The 19378-nt window shown below is 44.0% G+C and overlaps 1 protein-coding gene across 1 annotated transcript; it reads right to left on the bottom strand.

The window, feature by feature from the left end:
* Nucleotides 1–8191: 8191 nt before the first annotated feature.
* On the bottom strand, nucleotides 8192–15175 carry LOC119243740 (serpin B4-like). The gene is made up of 7 exons (XM_037509671.2): nucleotides 15020–15175; nucleotides 14401–14433; nucleotides 12804–12932; nucleotides 12353–12470; nucleotides 11362–11498; nucleotides 10911–11066; nucleotides 8192–8622 (listed from the first exon to the last, which is right to left on the bottom strand). The coding sequence occupies exons 1-7, from the start codon at nucleotides 15173–15175 to the stop codon at nucleotides 8221–8223; spliced, it is 1131 nt and encodes a 376-aa protein (XP_037365568.1). The 3' UTR covers nucleotides 8192–8220.
* Between the last annotated feature and the right edge of the window lie 4203 nt (nucleotides 15176–19378).

Genomic DNA, 19378 nt, shown 5'->3' with positions numbered 1-19378 from the left:
AAGAACGTTAATGCAAATATTTTTCTAAAAGCTACTCAAAGCTCACACTAGATGCCTGCCTATATGAAGCATCATCATTTTACGTTTCCTCTCTGAGAGTTCTTGCATCTGTATCATCTGAGTCTGATCCTATTGTCTGTCTCCTGGAAAGTTGGTGATTTTTAAATTGTATGCGTTAGTGGATATGTGTGTGTCTCACAAATTTGTATTGAATACAAAACTCCGAGTAGAGACTGAGGGAAAAAACGTTTCAACCTGGACGTGGACATGTCTCTTCTGGTGTGCAGCTCGTGAGCAACAGTGAGTGTGTCAGGTGGGATCTGAGCTGAGTTTGGATTTTGCTGCTTGGACAGAGGCCTTCAGAGCTGCCCGGCTTTCGCACTGCTGGGGAGTTACCTTGCATTTAGGGTGGAGTGTTGGTGGCTGAAAGGTTTTCCCGAGTTCTTGTATGACCTTCAACTTTCAGTCCATCTGTGCACCTTGACCTTGAAGGGGCCTTTTTGGCTGTGTGGTGCTTGCTTGTCTGCGCCAGAGGGGAGCTGGTTTCCTGGCTTTCCCCAAAGGTAGAAGGCCTCTCGGGGTCAGGTCTGGGACAGTTTCATGGCAGTCCCCAGGGGAAGAGGATGCTCTCCTTTCCATGCCTGGTGTCCTGTCCCTCTTCCATGTTCGTTTCAGCAAATCAGTGCTTGCATTTGTCTCTTCTTGGAAGGACTGGTCTTTCCTTAGGCTTCAAGTTGGTGTTTGTCTCAAAATTATGGTTTCCATTTGCTTTGAGCATTTGTGTTATTCAGGTTTTCTGTAAGAGCGGCGTGATCTTTCTAGCTTCCTCCAGCAGAACAGAAGTTGGAAGGTTATGAGATTCCTGGGGTAATGTGCATCCTCTGTGCTCCTGCCCCAGGTCAGCCCCAGAGTCTTCTTGTCACGGACCTGGTGCCCAGGCCCTATGCCAATCATTTCCAGAGAAGGAAGGGAAATTCATCCGCTGTTTCTAATTCAGTTTGATAAAAGGACTTGGGGCACCCTGGTCCTCACTGACTACCTACTCCCATCTCCTAACTTTCTCACTCAGTATGTGTGATCATTCTTGTGTCGCCTGCGATCTGCGGGGACATGTCGCAAAGAACCCTTTTCTACTAAGATCAAAGGAGTTGTGTGTAATCCAAGGTACAGGTTAATACACATAAAAGAAGCAACAGAGAAATTCACTCTCTTCCCAGGCTAGGGCAATTACTGGTCATGGCCTTAACATGCTGTTGATACAGGATGAAGTCACTTTTGTGTTCCTACATGTGAACTGTAGAGCAAAGGCTTTGGGCTTGTTGATATCAGCGAAAGGATCTGGGAATGAAGACCACAGGCCTGTGTAGCCAGGGCTTTTGTGAGATAACAGATGAGTACCCAAGTGGGTGACCTGGCACATAACACTAAATTAGTCAACCTGGTTGGGGGCGGGGGAGATGGAAGCAGAGTGAGGCTCTCTGGACCTAGGGCCAGGAAGCTGGACTTTCTGTTCCAGCACAACCTCAACCTGTGATCTCAAGGATGACAGTCAATTTCTTTGTAATATTATTTTATTGTTTAAGTAAAGAGAATTGTATAAATGATCTCTAATATCATTTTATCATTATATGGGGGACTGCTCCCTATGAAATGATCCATCTTCAAGTACTGGAAAATAATTCAGACATAAAGAGGGAATTCAGGTCAACCACACTAGCAATAAAAACAAATTTTTTTCATGTCCATTTCTAAATCCTCCTCTTATGTGCCGACTTTAGGCTCAGACAAACTGAATATAAATATTCCACATATCAGAAATAGATATATGGCTGTAATATAAAGTTGCCCTCTCAAAAATGTACCCTTCTGCTAGAGCAGAGAGGATTCACTTACAACTCAAGGCAAATGCTTATGACTTCAATGTGAGTTTACTGGGACTAGGAGTTTGGAGGTAACTACATTACAACAATACAAACATAGCATTCAACTGGCAGTGAAAGGCAGGGCAGGAAGTTGATCCACTTGGCAAAGCTCTGGAGCCCAGAGTGGTGGGACAGGTCTGAAGAGCTCCTGGCAGCCAAATGGTCACAGGGAGAGTCACTTCTCAGATAGAGAAGTCCCTGGAGCCTTTTTATTTTTTTTAAGGTTTATTTATTTATGCATGCAGGAACTGGGGTATAGGCCTCTGAGGCTTTTGGCAAAACCTGGAGAAGGCTTCAGAATCATGGACATGGAGTTCATCAGCATCTCAAATTGGCTTAATCTGGTGCCAGACTTTTCAGAGGCATATTATTAGGACCACTTGTTCATTTTAATTTAGGTGAGCCTTCGGTACCTCTAGGTTTTTAATTTGTCCTTGCACTTTACATGCCTGTCATTCTAAAAAAGGGGTTGCTTTTTTAATTGTTGACTAACATGCTGTCTCTCAGTTGCCCTCACCTGGATCGGTGAGGGTCATTACAAGGTCAATGCCATGTCCATCAATCAGGATCATTACAGCATCAATACATATAACAATGACCTTGGGTAGTTTAGTTCATCTTTCTGAGATTCAGTTTATTAATATGAAAAATGGGTTTTATAGGATTTTCTGCCTTGTTGAGCTGTTGTGTGGGTAAATAAAATACATGCTTGTTAAAAGATTTGGAAAATGGTAACTCGAAAATAAAGAGTCAAAAAAGAGGCAATCAAGCATTTATTTGAGCGTCTAAGAATTGCAATTTGTATTGCATACCTCCAGGTAGAAACTTAGAGTTTTTTGCCTCAAGAAGGGGTAAAAGTAGGGAGTTTTTATGAAAGAAAAGTGGTAGAAGAGGTAAGTGGTTAGGAAGAAAGTTAATTAGTGTTAACTAATTATTAGAAAAGAAAGGAGGCCAAGAGTATCAGACAAAAACGAGCTTTATTGAAAGTCCATGAGGTGAGGACTCTCTGCAGGCCAAGAGTTCACCCCAAAAATGGGAGCTCTAGTCTTTATAGGGTTAGGCTATTGAGGGATTTTTTTTGGCACTTGAGGGTGGAGGATGGAGGGATCTCTCCTGCCCGGAGGGTCTGCTGGAGTATTTACTACTGTCAGCTTATCTCTAGTTTATCTCCGGCACCTTGGGCACTGGGCATTGCACAGTGATGGGTTTTATGATGGGTCGCTGTGTGCTCTTTCACAAATCCAGCTTGAATTATTCTTGGCGATACAAAATGTGTCACTGATTCTATTGTCTGGCAAAAGTATTCAATCATCAGTCAGTCCTTGTGATGAGAATGTCTATTCAGTTGAGTTCTCAAACAAGGCTTGAAACAATTGCCCTTTGGCCCAGTACAATAAGTGGTTTTTCTACTGTGGCGTGCTTGGGCCTGTTTTAAAATAGATTGATGTTAGTTGCTATTTTCTTGGTCATCAACATGATATCACCAACATTCATCACCATCATTGTCATCACCACCACCACCATGTCCACCACCATCATCATCACCATCATCATTAACTGTAGCATCTTCTAACTTTGCTTGGAAACCAAATCATGGCCATCCTGTCCTTAGCAACATTATTAGAATTTGAGCTATTTCATCAGTTGTAAAATGCAAATGGATTCCAGGTCAGAGGGACATTTTTCTTCATGTTTGGCTTTACCACCCCACATATGTCTCTTAGGCATAATGATTATTGCATGGAGGGGCTCTGAAAGCTGGATGGGGGTTGCCCCTCTGTAAGAGATATTGACATGACAGGGCAAATCTCTGTTGTACGGGTGTCTCCTTCCGTATTGCAGGAAGGGAAAGATGTTTTCATTGATAGCACTAAAGAATTTGCACTGAATGTGGTAAACTGGGGGAAACTCAGAAAGTTTGTTAAAGCATCTTGCTGTGTTTTTTGGCTTCTACCTGGCCCTATACACATTTGTTTGCAAATTTGCTTTCCCCTAATTGTCTTCCTTCCTTTCAAGTCACAGATCCCAACCCCCAACATCCTTTGTCTTTAGCTGGAAAATATTTAAGGAGGTGACTTAAGCCATCTTGGTGAAGTCACTCATCTTCACTGGGTCTCTCCCGTGTGCCTGCCGTTATATGTGTCGTTATTGAGCTTATTTCGCTTTTTCTCTTGTCTATCGGTCTGATGTTGACTTGAGTACTTACCAACTTAGAAGAATGGAGAGAAGACGGAGTCTTTCCCTCCTCCCACAGTTTATATCTCCACATATAAAGGAGGTGAGTGTTCCAAGAAACCCCATACTGATGTGTATTGAGCCTGAAGAAAGTGCCTCTCCCAAAAGCACCTATCCCCCAAGTGCATCATTTTGACACGTGGAGCTAATGACATTGAAGTCCTCAGGGAGATTATGACCAGTGACTTAAAGGACAGAGATTATTTAGACACAGGGTCATCTCCAGAAATAACCTTCTTATTGGAGCAGCCTCATTTTACCACATGCAGCTGATGGAGGAAAGAATAGAAAACCTAAAGGAGACATCTCAAGACTAAAACCTGACTCACACAAGGAGGTGGGGGTAGAGGGAATGAACATGGCCATTAACCCAGCTATGGAAATCAAGATCCTTAGGCATCAGTGATTATCACAAGGCACAAGGCCCAAGCAGGTACCAGACTGCTGGAGGGAGTGTCAGAGCACAGACCTGAGGGGAAAGATAAGGAGATTGGGCCCATTGTGGCATCTCTGGTCTCTTTCTGATTCTGCACAGCTGTCCCACATCAGCAACAATCCAACCACTCATAAGAAGGAGGCTGTATCAGTACAGTCCCTGCACTGACCTCAGGCAGCAGTCCTGCTCACCTGTGACTATGCAGTTGCTTCTTTTCACCAATTCTCTCCCTCTGCAGGGCAGCAGCCTTCCTGGCGGCTGGTGACCTGCACCTGCCGGGACTTCTCCTCACTGACCTCCCTCAGGGGAGGCTGCTCTCCTCAAAGCAGCCCGCCTGTGACATAAAAACCTGCCCCTTTCAGGTTAACCCTTTCTGCTTGCTTGTGTCTAAGCAAGTGTCCATTATTCTTCTGTTCTTTTCTCTAATAAAATCTGCTCTTTTAAAATACAGCTACCATCTCGTCTCGTGGAGAAACTCGCCTGGGAAACTCGCTGCCTGTTGCTGAAACGGGAGCTCTGGCGACGCCTTTCCCAGGGTGGACCCAAGGACCCCGCCCTCCAAACCCACAGACTCCAAAAATGACATCAAAGTCATCTCCTTATCATTTGAGACCCCCCCTTTCTCCCCTATGCACCAGGCCCCCATCTCATTCCTCAGCTCAGGATGTATAAACTCTCAGGCAGTCTCCTTTGTGATTCTCCACATGTGGGTCATTCTCCTCCTCGTTTGTCTAATTTATTTGCTTCTCCAGCCTGAGAAGAACCCAGAGAGATGGGGGAAATTCCCCCGGTGCTGGGACAAGCCCCTCAAAAGTTCTGTTTTACTAAGATGGCACAGACTCAGACCTGGGTTTTGAAAAATATTTACTTTTGATCTTATATTTGCGAGGCATTCTGCATCTCCAAGTCAATTTCTTCTCATTGCCACACCCAATCTGTCACTGCAGAAGGTGCTGGCAGGAAAACCAGTTCTCAAATTGACATTTTACAATTGCCAATCTAAAATGGCCAAGCTTTCTTTCCATGCCCCTCTTTGGGTATTCATAGAAGGGACCAGAACCCCTGAGCATGTAACTAACGACCATATCTGTCTAGGTGTGTTCGGAAGGTTGGGACTGGGAGGAGAAGTTGAACTTCCCAGCACCATCATTTGAGAAATGCAGATGTATAGAACAGTCAGGGATCAGGGATGCTGTGATGGGTTTCATTGGTCCCAGGATGGTGAGCTCCCCAATTGTGGAAGTAGAGAGACACCATGATTCTCTCAGTGATTGGCTCAGCATTGCCGCTGAGGTCATTGATTTGCAGCCTCTGAAATTGGCCTAAATATCCCTGCAGGGAGATGGACATACAGTCAGTGCTGCATTTGTGATGGGCTGTTTATCTAAAGGTGAACCTCACTTTTGTCTGATCAATCTCTAATTTAGAATGTAGTAAAAAAAAAAAAGGAAGCTTTTGCTTTTCTTTGAATTATTGTTAGAGGGAAATTTACATAATTTACATAATCTTAGGGAGGAAGAAACTGCATCATTATTAGCAAATGAAACATGGCCTGTCTTAGGCAATGTTGTGGAGGAAAAGAGTTTCTGGTTTCACCCATTGGGGCAGATAATAATCAAACAGGGACAATATAGATTTAGACCTCAAGATCCTAGAAGACAGGAATCCTGAATGGGCCTGTTCTTGGGGAACTACACACTCTTGGGAGGACAGAATCCTCCCTGGTCTCCTGTGTCTATTGCAAAATGTCTTCCTGAATTTCTGAGTTGGCCCCTTTTATGAGAGCCTTAAGTTTTGTAGATTTCTAGTTTTCTGACTATCCAGGGCTATTTTCTGACTGACCTCAGGTACTTCCACGTTTGTTTTGTATCCATCCTGCCACTGAGTTGCAGACCAAACTCTGCCTTGACCCATACATTAGGGTATTGTTCTGAGTTATGGTCTGATTGCGCTGGAATCAGTCCTCTAATGCTGGCCTTTAGGATGCTTATCTCTTTTGTAATAAAAATTGCAAATGAGTCCTCATAGAACAAATGATAGGTCACTGAGTGACTTAAGGCATTGGGTCGAATTTCAGATCCTTTCATACTTCTCGACAACTCATGCCCACCATTTCTTTACTCTAGCCTTCAGTGCCCCAGGGCCTCTCTTTTCATCCCTCCCCTTCCCTTCCCAGGATATTCACTGCAAGATGTGCTCCTGTCACCCACTTTCTTGGCAGTCTGTCACTTCCCTTTGGCCAAGTCACACATCTACATGGTGAAACCTGTACTCCCTCTGCTCAGTTATTGGGTTACTGAATTCCGCTGCAGAGAATTTAGACCTTGCTCCAGGCCTCCAACTCATGGCGAATACAATCATCTGGTTTTCAGTACTCATTGGGAAGGATTTGGAACGAATGCTAATCTGTTCTAGAAAAGCTATATTCTAGAAAATAAAAGTGATGTACTACAAGGTCAATTTAGATCTTTCCTCTCATCTTTACTCTTGCACTAGGATCTTTCATTACTTAAAAAAATCAAGTTTTGGAGTTGCCATATTTATTCAGTAACTTCAAGAGAGTAACTCTCAAAGTGTAATATCAAGCTTGACAAATTTAGGGCTTCGACTCTGACCCTGCATCTGAGCTCTAGATGCATAGCCAGATGTTTACTAGACAATTCCATACGGAGATGTTCTCTTCTCTCCAAAACAAAATCTCCCATCTAAGCAGTTGGGTACGGGGGAATGATTGGCACCATTCTTGCTTCTAGCTTTCTTTTCTGCCATGTGTAAGATGTTGCCACAATTCTGTGGTTTCTGTTGCCTACACGTTTCACACACTAGCTGTTTCTCTGTCTTCACCCCTGACATTCTCATGGTTTATTAATTAACTTACTCGAGTCCAAACTCTGGTTCTCTCATTCACTTATATTACAATAGCTAGCGATTTGTTTTAAAGATGTAGACATGAGGATTTCATTCTTTTCTTTGGAAAATAAACAAGCAAAACTGGTGATGGTTTTCTATGTAGAATAAGGATGTTTTAACACAGGCGACAAAACCTTTCATGTTCTGGGACTAACCTGTCCTCCAGCCTCCTCACACCCAACTCCTGTTTTGAATTTCTCCTTTAACATGATAATATATTTTTAAATTATATTTCTAAATTATATACATATATATTTGCACCAAAGTTTCTAAGAGATATATATCTAAGATATATATATATATCTAAAATATATATATATATATATATATATCAAGTTGCCCACCCCACATAGCAAATATATATAGAGAAATATATATATTTCTTTTCACTTTGGTGAAAAGAAAAAAAAAAACTAGGAAAAGGGAAAAATTTCATGAATAAGTTGTATTTTATTAAGAACAGCCATCTAAAATTCCCAGCATCAACCAGCTCCATAGAGGTACATATGTCTAGATTTAGACATTTGTAGAATAGACATGATTTTTGAAAGAGCAGATACAATATTTCAAATTTCGAGAACACAGAGTTGAAATATCTTTTCATCTTATCTTGAGACCACCCCACTCTTACTAATGATGATGAGAGCGGAAAGGAAAAGGAAGTGGCGTGGAACAGGCCTGTGACTCTCTCTCTAAAATAGTGGCCACCCGTCGAGCCTAAGGGGAAGAGACTCTGCCAAAGAAGAAGACACTCTTGAGCCCACGGTGCTTGATGAAGAACAGGAAGGGGTGATCACAGCAGAAGCTTTCAGAGGCCTGTGCGGACTCTGCGCTCGCCTCAGCCCTGGTGGTGGCTGCAGCCTCCTTGCCCTCTGTCACCTCCACAAAGCACTTGTGGAGGACAGCAGACAGGGTGAGACCTTTGCTTCCTGTCATGCCGGCCAAGTTGGCATCGTGGGCGCTGAAGGCGCTCACCATCCCCATGGCCATCAGCATGGCCTTGAGGTCATAGTATCCCTCCGTTTTGAACCGAGGTAGGCACACGCTCACCTGCCTCTGGCTCATTTTCTGGGGGCTCGTCCACTCCGTTAGTTTCTCAGGGGTGAGGTTGTCTTCCAGCTGTAACAAAGGGAAAAAGGAACAACTGATGCGATCTCAGTGGACGGCGCACACAGTGTTAGGTGGAATCACGTGGAAAACCTTCATTTTGACAGTAAAAGTAAATACAAATTTCATTTACTAGACATATTATACACAATGTATAAAAATATATTTTAAAAGGAATCTTCTGTATTATATATCATGAACTGAAACTTCTGTATTCCATGTAATATGGATATGGCTAGTAGAGATATGTGTATAGTATATCTATTTATATAAAACAACAGCGCCACCAAATAAAGTTAGTTTGGAAAGAAGAGCTGCATATCTCCATTTCTTAAACTGCCAGCCCACTGTATATTTTATTTTTAAATAGTTTTTTCTTGTTAATGTCCTTCTGTGCTAATATTTTATATAATACAATGATAACTTAGAAACTTTTCATTTCTCTCACTTGATCTATTGTAAACTTTTTTTCATATATATCTCTAATTAAGCTTAAATTTGAACATACAACCATTAAATTGATACTGAATGCATATATCTAAATTCATGTCCTGTTAGCATTCACCGTGTGCGAGTCCCTAAGTTAAACTACTTGCACTATTGTCCCTGGTTTTGAATTTTTCATTGTTTTGAGCCACTTCTTCAAAAGCTTTGCCTTGTTTTGACTTGTTACCTTTGGATAAAATCCCAGTACTGAGGTTCCTGATGCCATTGATAGTATGGACTGCTGAGTTGGGGTGCAAATATTGTAATGCCATATCACTTTCTCTGAGGATTTCCCATTTCTACTGTTACCGCAATATATATATATATATATATATATATATATATATATTAAAGATTTATTTATTTATTTACTTATACAAGCACTGGGTACAGTCAGAATTGCAGGAGGGTGAGAGAATTCACCAGAGCCAGAGCAGGGAGCAGAACAGGCAGAAGGACCGAAGTACACTGCTGAGGGGAGCAGCGGGCGGCAGGAGAGGTCTGCGCGCCATGTGGGACCCTCCTCTTGTGGCCGGGGAGCAGCCGGGGATCAAATCAGTGCCGCAGAGGCTGTGGGCAGCTTTGCAACCCAGCGCTCAACCGCTGCGCCACCAGGGAGGCCCCCGCAAAATATATTTTGAGTGTGGCAAGTTCACTGCAAACTCAGCAATATGATAGTCTGTTAGGCTATTATAATAATTGCAGATGGCCATTTTGGAATGTTTTACGATCCAGATATGGGTTTTGGTATTATTTTTTTATTCATTATAACAATGTTAAAAGGAAAATTCCCCTGCCTCACTTCCCCTTCCTCGCCCTCCCTTACTCAAGAATGAGGCTCCAAATGCCTTTTGAGTTCCTAGGAACAGATACTTCTGACCTGGAAAGTGAGCTCAAGATAGATCTATTTGTTCACTGTCCACAATATCACTGTGATTTAATATGCAAATAGTACCCATTGCTATTTACTTTGCTTGGTTCAGTAATGAGTGAATTTGCAATTCACTCATATTTTCCATGTGTCGCCTACATCTGAGTCTTAGATTCCTTATCTTCAAGTGAATAGATTAGACTATATCAAATGATCTTGCGCTTGCAAAATATTAAGTGTGTGAGCCAAGGTATATTTTTTTCTGAGCTGACATCCCATTGTTTCATCAGAATATTAGTGGGATCTGATGTTAAGATTTTCTGTATATTCTTCCATAGCACATTTAAGATACTTAAGTGTGATACTTAAGATATTTAACCCAACAGGATGTCAGATTCTCCATTACAGCTCACCACCTAAACTGTGTGCAGAGAAGAAGTGATATATTCTTTATGAATGTAAGTAGATATATTCTATTCCTGAGCACTGCCAGACCCCACCAGCATCTGTGAGCACTGCTGCCAGGAACAGTCCACACAAACTTCATAGTCTTAGGAACTGAGGGGTAGAAAGAAGAATAGGAATTACAGTTGACCTTTGAACTGCAAGGGTACACTTATACATGAATTGTCTCATAAAGAGGCGATGTAAATTTAATGACATTGTAAATACAGCACAGCCCTGTAAATGCAGTTTTTTCCTAATGACTTTCTTAATCTTTTCTTATGTCTAACTTACTTTATTATAAGGATATAGTGTATAATACATATAACATATAACATGTGTGTTCATTGGCTTTTTATATTTTGATGAGGTTTCTGATCAGGTAGCAAGCTCCTCATAATCGTTTGAGGAGTCAGAAGTTATACTTGGATTTTTGAGAGTGTGGGGGTTGATGCCCTAATCTCTGCATCGCTCAAGGGTCAACTGTACAAGATTGTACCTTTTTCAGACCATCTACTTCATTGGGCAGAAGCAACACCAGGCTTAGTTCTTTGTCTTTGTATGGGATTTCCAGGATCTTCACTTTCAAGTCTTCCAGTGAGGAGAAATTAAAGGAGTTGGTTTGTTTAATCATCTGCACACGTTTGCTCTTATCCTGCAGAAAATGAACGCCACAAACAGATGTCCAAAGAAGCCAAGTTTTAAAAAAAGAAGGTAATGTTATAGACATACCCCATACATCTTTCTTCTAAGTGATAACCTGGGAAATTTGTGAATTGGGACATTCCTTCAAGTAATCCAACTAAATGAAGTTTAAAAAAACTCCCAAGAAATGCAGCCACGGGGAATCCTATTCTCCCCCTTGCAGTTGTACTTTGGTCAAAGGTGTGTTTAGATTCAACACTCCAGATTTAGCTGCATTAATTGGATAAATTAATTCCCGACAGTACCTTGGCTAGCCAAAATTCACCCTGTTCAGTCATTTTCCCATCAAATTTCTTGTCCCATTCTCCTGTGAAATAGGCTATATCCGCCAGAACCAGGAGAGTGGTGTTGCTCAGAGAACCTTTAGGAAAAACAATCTTGCCTTTTTCTGCAAAAGAAAAAAAGAAAGGACTGTCATGAAGAGCACAGTGGTTTGTCTGCAAGATGCTTTGAAAGGTACAATGGTCATTGATTATTCTGGTGGTTTTTTTTTTTTTTTTTCACATTTTGGCTCACTACTCAGTGGAAACAGGGCCTGCATATTCTTGAAGATACATATTTTTGAACACAGAATTCACATATATGTAAACTCTGTAATCTGATACACATGCTCGGCACTGTCCCCCCACCATTTCTGGGGGTCATCCTCTTCATTCTCCACTTGGAATTGCTGTAGGTTGGCTGTAATCAGAGTGAGAGGTAGGATATAAATTTTAGGGTAGAAATTTTTTTTGCCAAGCTCTCTGCTGGGATTGGGGAAGACAGCTGAGATCATCCCCATAGGGTATGGGGAGGGAGAAGGGCTGTGGGCAGCTCCAGCTGCAGGTCCCACGGAGGGGAGCTCATTGTAGGAGAGCTGTTTTTTCTCAGTTAACAGAAGTGGACGCTTTTCTAATATTGTAATATTTTCTCTTAGGGATATAATTCCAGAGTTAAGCTTCATATTTAAAGTAAGAGATGGACATCAAGACAGATGGGGTCTGAGCAGAGAACTGGGATACATAAAAACACATTTACTCATGACCACGTGCGAGGCCGGATGGACAGCTGTTGCCATGTATCTTGATATCCTTTCTGGGGTCTCCTTGCTTTGCTTGGCTCCTAGACCCATTCCAGGGCCTTCCCCTGTCCTCTTTGCACACTCATGTCATCCCTGCCCCGCTTGGCACACCATGTGGGGTGCCAAGGCTTCCCATACAGCAGAGACTTGGTGCTCTTAAGCCTCTCCTACTGTACCGTTTGTTTGACTTTCCATCCAGGAATTAATTGTCTTTTGACTTTCTTCTGCAGCATTTGTAAAATTGGCAGCTTCCAAGCTGGCTAGGTAAAATTTCTTAATGTTTTCCAAGAATTCCTTTGACACAGTAAAGGAGAAAGAAGGAGGAATTAAGAGTAGTTTATCAGTAACTATGGGATTGCAAATTAAGTTATGTTCAATCATGATCAAATATTGTACATACGACAACCCCTAACCTCACACTTCCTGCGGATGACCAGGTTCTGTCTGGGACAGTCCAGTGGGTGGAGTGGGCTTAGGAGCCTGGTGCTCCCTGGGGGGAGCGCCCCATGTGAGTTAGCCAGGCTACTTACTCACTGTCCCTACTGCCCCCCAATTCCCCTCATCTAGTGAGTGCAGGAGGAAAACCCAGAGAGTAAATTAAAGGTGTGGCCAACCAGTGGGACTTACCTGATTAAACTGAATCTTCTGATCTCCATAGAGCTTGTTGGCGATCTTTAGCTTATAGGCACCATTGGGCTGATTTTCTTTAGCCAGAAATTTTTGAAAGTGAAGATGTACATTTTCCAACTTTTCAACCTTCAAATATCAAAGAGTGAGGCCATTGAATTATCTGTCAATATAAATCTAAATTCATGTAAGTCTGTTAGATCCATATCTACATTTTGGTAAGGAACAGATAAGGTTAGTTGTTATTCCCCCAAATTTGGTATATTTTAGCTCAAATGTCCTTTAAATCTTTCCTCTTTTCTCTTTAACTGTAGCTACGGCTCCATTCTACTATTGGGTTTTTCTTCTTTTCCTTTTTTTTAAGGATTTGCTTATTTATGCATACAAGAACTGGGGTACAGGCCAGAGGTGCAGGGTGGTGGTGGTGGTGAGAGGATTCACCAGATAAAAAATGGGGACTAGAGCAGGCAGATCCACTGAAATACACTGCTGAGGGGAGCAGCAGGCGAGACAGGAGAGGTCTGCCGCGCCATGTGGGTCACCTCCCTGGCCGAGGGTCGAAGTCCTGCTGCAGTGGCTGCAGATAGCTTCACAGTGCTGTGTCTTAACCCCTTGTGCCACCAGGGAGGCCCTTTTGGGATATCCTTGAATTGGTTTTAATGGTTCGGTTTAGCTAAACTTAAGTTCTTTAAGGGCTGGAACCATTTTCTGATAGCCATCATTGGTGTGAGTAGTTAACTTTGCATTGTTTTAAAAACAAAACCCCATTATACTCCCTCCTGGCACTATCTCCTGTGACCAGCTGATGCATGGCTCTTCACTGGTGCTGGTGGGACGCCAAGGCAGGGACACTGCAAAGGTCTTTACATCAGAGTCTTTAAGACTTTCCTCCAATTCAGATAAAAGCCAGAAAGCTCAGAGAATTAAATAACTTCTCCAAGCAGATGTAATATATCAGAGCCAATTTCTGAACCCAGGTCTGTCTGAATCTAGAAACTTCCACTTGCTATTATCCATCTTCTATAGTCATTTTCCCAAAATACTTCAATGTATGTTTATTCCTATTAATATTATTTGAATTAATTAAAATTATTTACTTTTAGCAACATGATTCTGATCGCTATAATCCTTGTTGATCTATGATAATGATACATAACATGCATGAGTCTTTCCAGTCCTCAGGCCCGTGCCGAAATGTGCATCTATCAAAGTAGATCTTTTATTAGCCCTGGATTATTGGGGTGAGTGGTTCTGGCTCAGGGCAGTGGTGTTTCCCATGGTCACCCTTCCTGGACAGCAGGGCAGTAGCCTGAAACTGAACTTCTGGTTCCTAAACTCACGCTCTTCAACAAAATGCTGCCTTCCTCTCGGGGGAAGAAATGTGAAAAAATGAGTATGTAAAAGGAAACGAGAAATGACTCTGTTTATACAATCTACTTTGCTCAAGAGTACTTATAAACATGGACTTTCTGGAGTTTGGGGGAATTCCCACTTTAAATTATGATCCTCTCGGTTGTGTGACATTCCTGTCCCAGGTGCTCTGTCTCATGGAAACTGTGGTAAACTCTCATGTTAAAAAGAAACAACAAAATCTCACCTTGGATCTTTCATTTTCCTTAAGGTAAAGGACCTGGGAGAAACAGGAAGGGAACAAGAAAATGACTCAAAAGAGCTGTGTCCATCAGAGGAAACTTAAAAAAATACTCTAGCCCCAAACAAACACAAAGCTCCCTAAAGCCCCCAAACACACCAGAAAAAAAGAAAGAAAGAAAGAAAGAAAGACATGAAAGTAAAAGAAAATGAAGAATAACAAAATCTTCAGGGTAAGCGTTTGCTCCTTGGACAACTACAACAAAGCTGAGTTATGGTCAACTGCTTCCGAGAAGCATTTATTCATTGCTGAGGAAATGGGAGGATTCTGTCCCTTGGACTTTGGTCAGATTCGCCCTTCTTCCATGGGGTCTCACTCTGATGGTTGGGCAATTGCAATCCCAGCACCCAATGGGCTATCTCAGCTCAGGGAGGCACCTGGGGCCGGGGAGTTGGGGGAAGGGTGCCCCCTCACACAGCTCGGTGCTCACCAGGTCATGGTCATGGGGAAGCTTGCTCAGCCTCCAGGGCACCCAGGGGAATGCCAGGTCTGTTATCAGATGATAACATCCCAGCCACAGAGCTGCCAGTCCGAACTGGTCAATGTCAAGGAAGCCGTCACTTACCTCCTGAATTTCTGATGAAGTTTTTTCTTTGCACCCTAAGCAGATCATGGTTAAGCCTGATGCAATACTGAGGGGAGAAACGGAAATATTTCCCTCCTCTGACTTTCTCATCTGTTGGAATAGATTGACAGCAAACTCACACCTGAGTGAGCTCATGGTGACCTTGGGGTGATCTGGAACACCTGGGGAAGCAGGAGATTCATGATAAAATATGTCATCGAGCGGCTACCGGGCGATGAAATTTTCTTGGAATAAACTATTTATATTTGACTTACTCTATCTAGCAGCTAAAGTTTTTTTTTTTTCTTTTAACTTTTCAAATCTTCCATCATGTGCAGGTATTACTCTAATAACTAGATTAGCAAAATTATTCCTTTTAAAAGATTTCTGTGAAAAAGGAATAGACATCTTAATGTTGCCTGGGTAACTGGTTGCACTAGTTCTGTGTAGAAAAGGCTTTAGGACAGAGACACAGCCCAGGACCCAAGGGGCAGGCACCCCACTGTTTCTCCTGAGCATCCCTGTCTTTTCTCCCAGACCAGGGGGATGTCAGTCACCATTCACAGTGTTCCTAAGAACACATTTGCTGACTGGGAAATAAAAAAAATCTGCTAAAGGACAAATAAGATGAACAAGATACGTAAATTTTGCCCAGAAATTAGAAGTAACAAAATCAGAAGTGACGATGAACTACAATGAAATCATGTAGAATAAAACACATGCACAATGTAAACACATCATTCTTAATTTCAAAAATGGCCCATGTTCTTAAGTGGGAGCAGGTAGAAACTCTTACCTGAGTACCTGGAGGAAGCAGAGGTGAGCAGGGAGCTGCAAGCTGTGTGCAGTGAATGGTGTGATTCTGAATATATACCCTCTGCTCGCTGTGTTTTCTCTCTCAACGAGGGTGCTGTTACAAGTCAATCAACTTGTGATTTCCCAATCAAACTCCTACATAAGCATGAATTCATGAGTTAAGACTTGATCAATGTTATAATAAGCGCAGGAAAAAATACTGGACCTGCAGAGATGGTGCTAATTTGACTCACAAGACATTCATGTAGGTGCTTAGTGCCAATGATAATAAAGATAAAATTCCAACTTCCTCATCCTTCCCCAGCTACACCCACCCAGAACGAACCCTTACAAAAAATCTTTTATCTCTGGGTGACGAGTTATCCCACCTGAAGCACCACACAACCAAATTTTAGGTTCTGAAATGATCACTTTCCTTGTGATTATTCTGTATAACCAGGAAAATAACTTGAGAACCAATAAGGTGTTCAGCAATATGTGGAGAACAGGGGTCATTTGATTTCCTGAAAGACTGTCTCATGAGAGAGGTTGTCCTGTTAACTGCCTGCCTCCTTGCAGCTAATTCCAGGTTTGAAGGTCTCAGGGAAGCTCAAGTGCTTTGCAGTGTTAACATGTGTGCAATAAGAACCATCCATGCTAATAGGGGCCATTTTGCATAACAACATTCTAAAACATAAAAACATAAACATGAAACAAAAATAAAAACAAATGACCCTTGAATGATGTGGGAGGTGGGGTGGGGCTGGGGGTCCAACCTACACATTCACAAACCTCCCTGGAATTTTCAGTCACCTCTGCATCCACGCAGGTCACATCTGGGGCTCAGCCACCGACACCTGCGGCTGACTGAATGTGTGGATGCGGAATTCCTGGATGTGGAACCCATGGGTAGAAAAAAAGTGGATCCGCACAAGTCAAACCCACGTTGTTCAAGGGTCAACTGTGGTTTGTGCCACCAGAATTGCCCCTGTCTTTAGCTCCAGTTCTGGGCTCCTGGGCTGGACGATGGTCAGGCGCCTATAAGAAAACAATGAGAAAAAAGTGTACGTTGAGTACAATAGTTACTTTTATTATGACTGAGGCCTCTTTCTCCCCACACACGGCATTCTTATAGGCAGGATAATATTAAATACCCTATGTGGGGCAGGAGGGGAATTTTCCCCTACCCCTCTGGGCTCTCCTTGCGCTGATTGAATGATCAAATGAACACCAGAGAAGTTGATAGGGGAAAAAAATAATTTAATTTCATACATTTGGGGACTTGTGGGGCTGCAGCTTCAAGCTTGCTTGGTTCTCAATGGCGGCAGATGTGAAAGCAGGTCATGAACCCCACACGTAGGGGGCAGGAACAGGTCTTTATTATTGCTGCAACAGAAGGCTAGAACATGGGGGGCCGCAGGGCAGCAAGCTACAGGGAGGCTCTGCTCAGAGCTCCACAACGGGCACATTATTGCCCAGGGGGAGTATTAGCAAGGTTGGGGCTACCTGCCGTGTTGGCTGAGTCTGCTAAGCCTCTGGCAGGGCTCCAGAAGGTAAAAAAGAGCCCGGGTCACTCCATGTTCCTTTAGTCGAAGTTACTAGATGTTCCTCTAACCTCACAGGAGTGCACACAGTTGTGAGGTTTCCAAAGACAGGGCAGCAAGCTGGGGTACATATCCTGAGCTGAGGCGTGGGACAGGGACCAGGGGTTGCAAGAAGAGAGGAAGGGGCTCAACTGATGAAGGGAGAGTGAGTCACGTGGCAAAGACCCACTGCTCTGTCAGTAGATGCTGCTTATAGTAGTGACTCTGCTAATAGCCTAAATCTGGGTAAGACGTCTCGGTTTGTGTTCTCATAGGGAGTTAAGGGACTAATAAAATTTCTTGCGAGTCTGGAGGCTTCTATTGGTTTCAGCTCAAAATAATCCATGTGCCCAAGTGGTACATCTTGGGGGATCCTGTTCTGAACACCTCGGGGAGGCCCGTTCTTCATTTTACAGATGATGGAAATGAGGCACAGAGCGGTTCATCCGAAGCCCTGGCTTCTAGGTGCAGTGAGCCGCACAGGCGAGATATCCAGGCAGGTCTCCAGTTTAGGAAACTGCGCGCACACCAATCTGAAAAACGGAGTGCGAAATGCGGCGTTTCCTTGTGTTAGTGAGACCACAGAAGAGAAGGTTGGCTGCTACGGCATGATTGGGTCAGGTAGCCAGACAGCACTCGCGGAGGAGGCGAGAAGGAGGAAACTAAGCAGAGCTGCCCCTCACAGAGACCACAGCTCTGCACGGTGAGCTCTGTTTGGAGTAACGGTTATGACCAGTAAGTAGAAAATCTCAACAGTGTTCCATTTTGATCAACATTAGAGATGCGAAGTCCAGTGACTGCCTCCAGGATTCTCAACGCTCCCTATGGCGGTTCATGCAGCAGCAAACCTGCTCACCTGCTCATCAGGAGTCAAGAAAAGTCACTCTCAGTTAGAGAAGAAGGTGCCTCCTCACTGGACTCCCTCCTCACCTGTCCAGGCCCCGCTCGTCCCTGCTCTCTCTTCTCCTCTGACAACAAGCACCGCTGAATAATAAGGGCAGAAATCCTCTTTACCTGGGTTGCTTTCCGGCGGGCAGCGGACAGTTGGGCAGGTGAGCTGGGAGCTGTGTCCCTGAGAGGAAATATAAAGCCTTCACTTTTTGCCCCTCCCTGTGCATGTGTGTCCCGGTGATTCAGCCCTGACCCGGCAAGGAAGTCCCTCCAGAGGCCGCTCTGCTCGGCCTCCGCAGGGCCCCCAGGATGGCCAGTGTCTTTGGAGAACTTTCCCGTTTCTCTGCTTGCTTCCTGGGAAAACATTCACAAACCCACCCTCTCGGCCAGAGAAGAGGCTCTTTCTAGAAGCAACAAGTGTCCTGCTTGAAACTCCAGGCACTGCCCGTGTCCACGTGCATGGCACCGAGCCAGCCAGTGGGGCAGGGGGCAGGTCCCGGCAGGGAGGGAATGCCAGCTCTGCTGCCCAGAGCGGGGGTTTTATGTGGAGTCTCGGGAATCTGTGGCAGGTAATTCCTGCCCCATCAAAGGAGCGCAAGGATGAGCTTCCCCGTGAGGCACTCTGTGGTTTCAGTTTAAAAGCTTGGTGAGAGCAACAAGCCACCCGACCTAGAGGAAGTTCAGGGTGATTCAGGGCCAGGTAGGATTATGGATCATGGGCGGGAAGGAAAGTCAGAGACAATGTGTGGGGTGTGCGGGAGCCCCCAGGGGCTGGCATGGGCCCCAGCAGAGGAGCCCGGCTCCCCAAGGCTGCTCTGGGCCCGCGGTGCAAAGCCCTGCCCCGCGCTTCCCCCACACCAGCCTCGTCCTGACCCCCGGTCCCAGGCTGGTGAGGGCTGAGGGGGGAGACCTCGGTGGCCGGTGGCGCCGCTCCTCAAGGCCCCAGAGCTGGCAAAGTCAGGTCTAACATGAGAGCCCCAATAACCACTGGGGCCCCCAAGGTGCTCATAAAAGTGGCTGCACAATCAGCCACTTGGACCTATGAAGAGTCCTGCTTCGGCCCAGTCTTTATCTGCTCTGGGAGAGTTTC

The sequence above is a fragment of the Talpa occidentalis genome, unplaced genomic scaffold, assembly GCF_014898055.3.
Source record: "Talpa occidentalis isolate TD23 unplaced genomic scaffold, MPIMG_talOcc4v2.1 talOcc4.13, whole genome shotgun sequence".
NCBI lineage: Eukaryota > Metazoa > Chordata > Mammalia > Eulipotyphla > Talpidae > Talpa > Talpa occidentalis.
The sequence above is the reverse complement of the archived record's forward strand: the minus strand, read 5'-3'. Positions and strand labels throughout refer to the sequence as shown.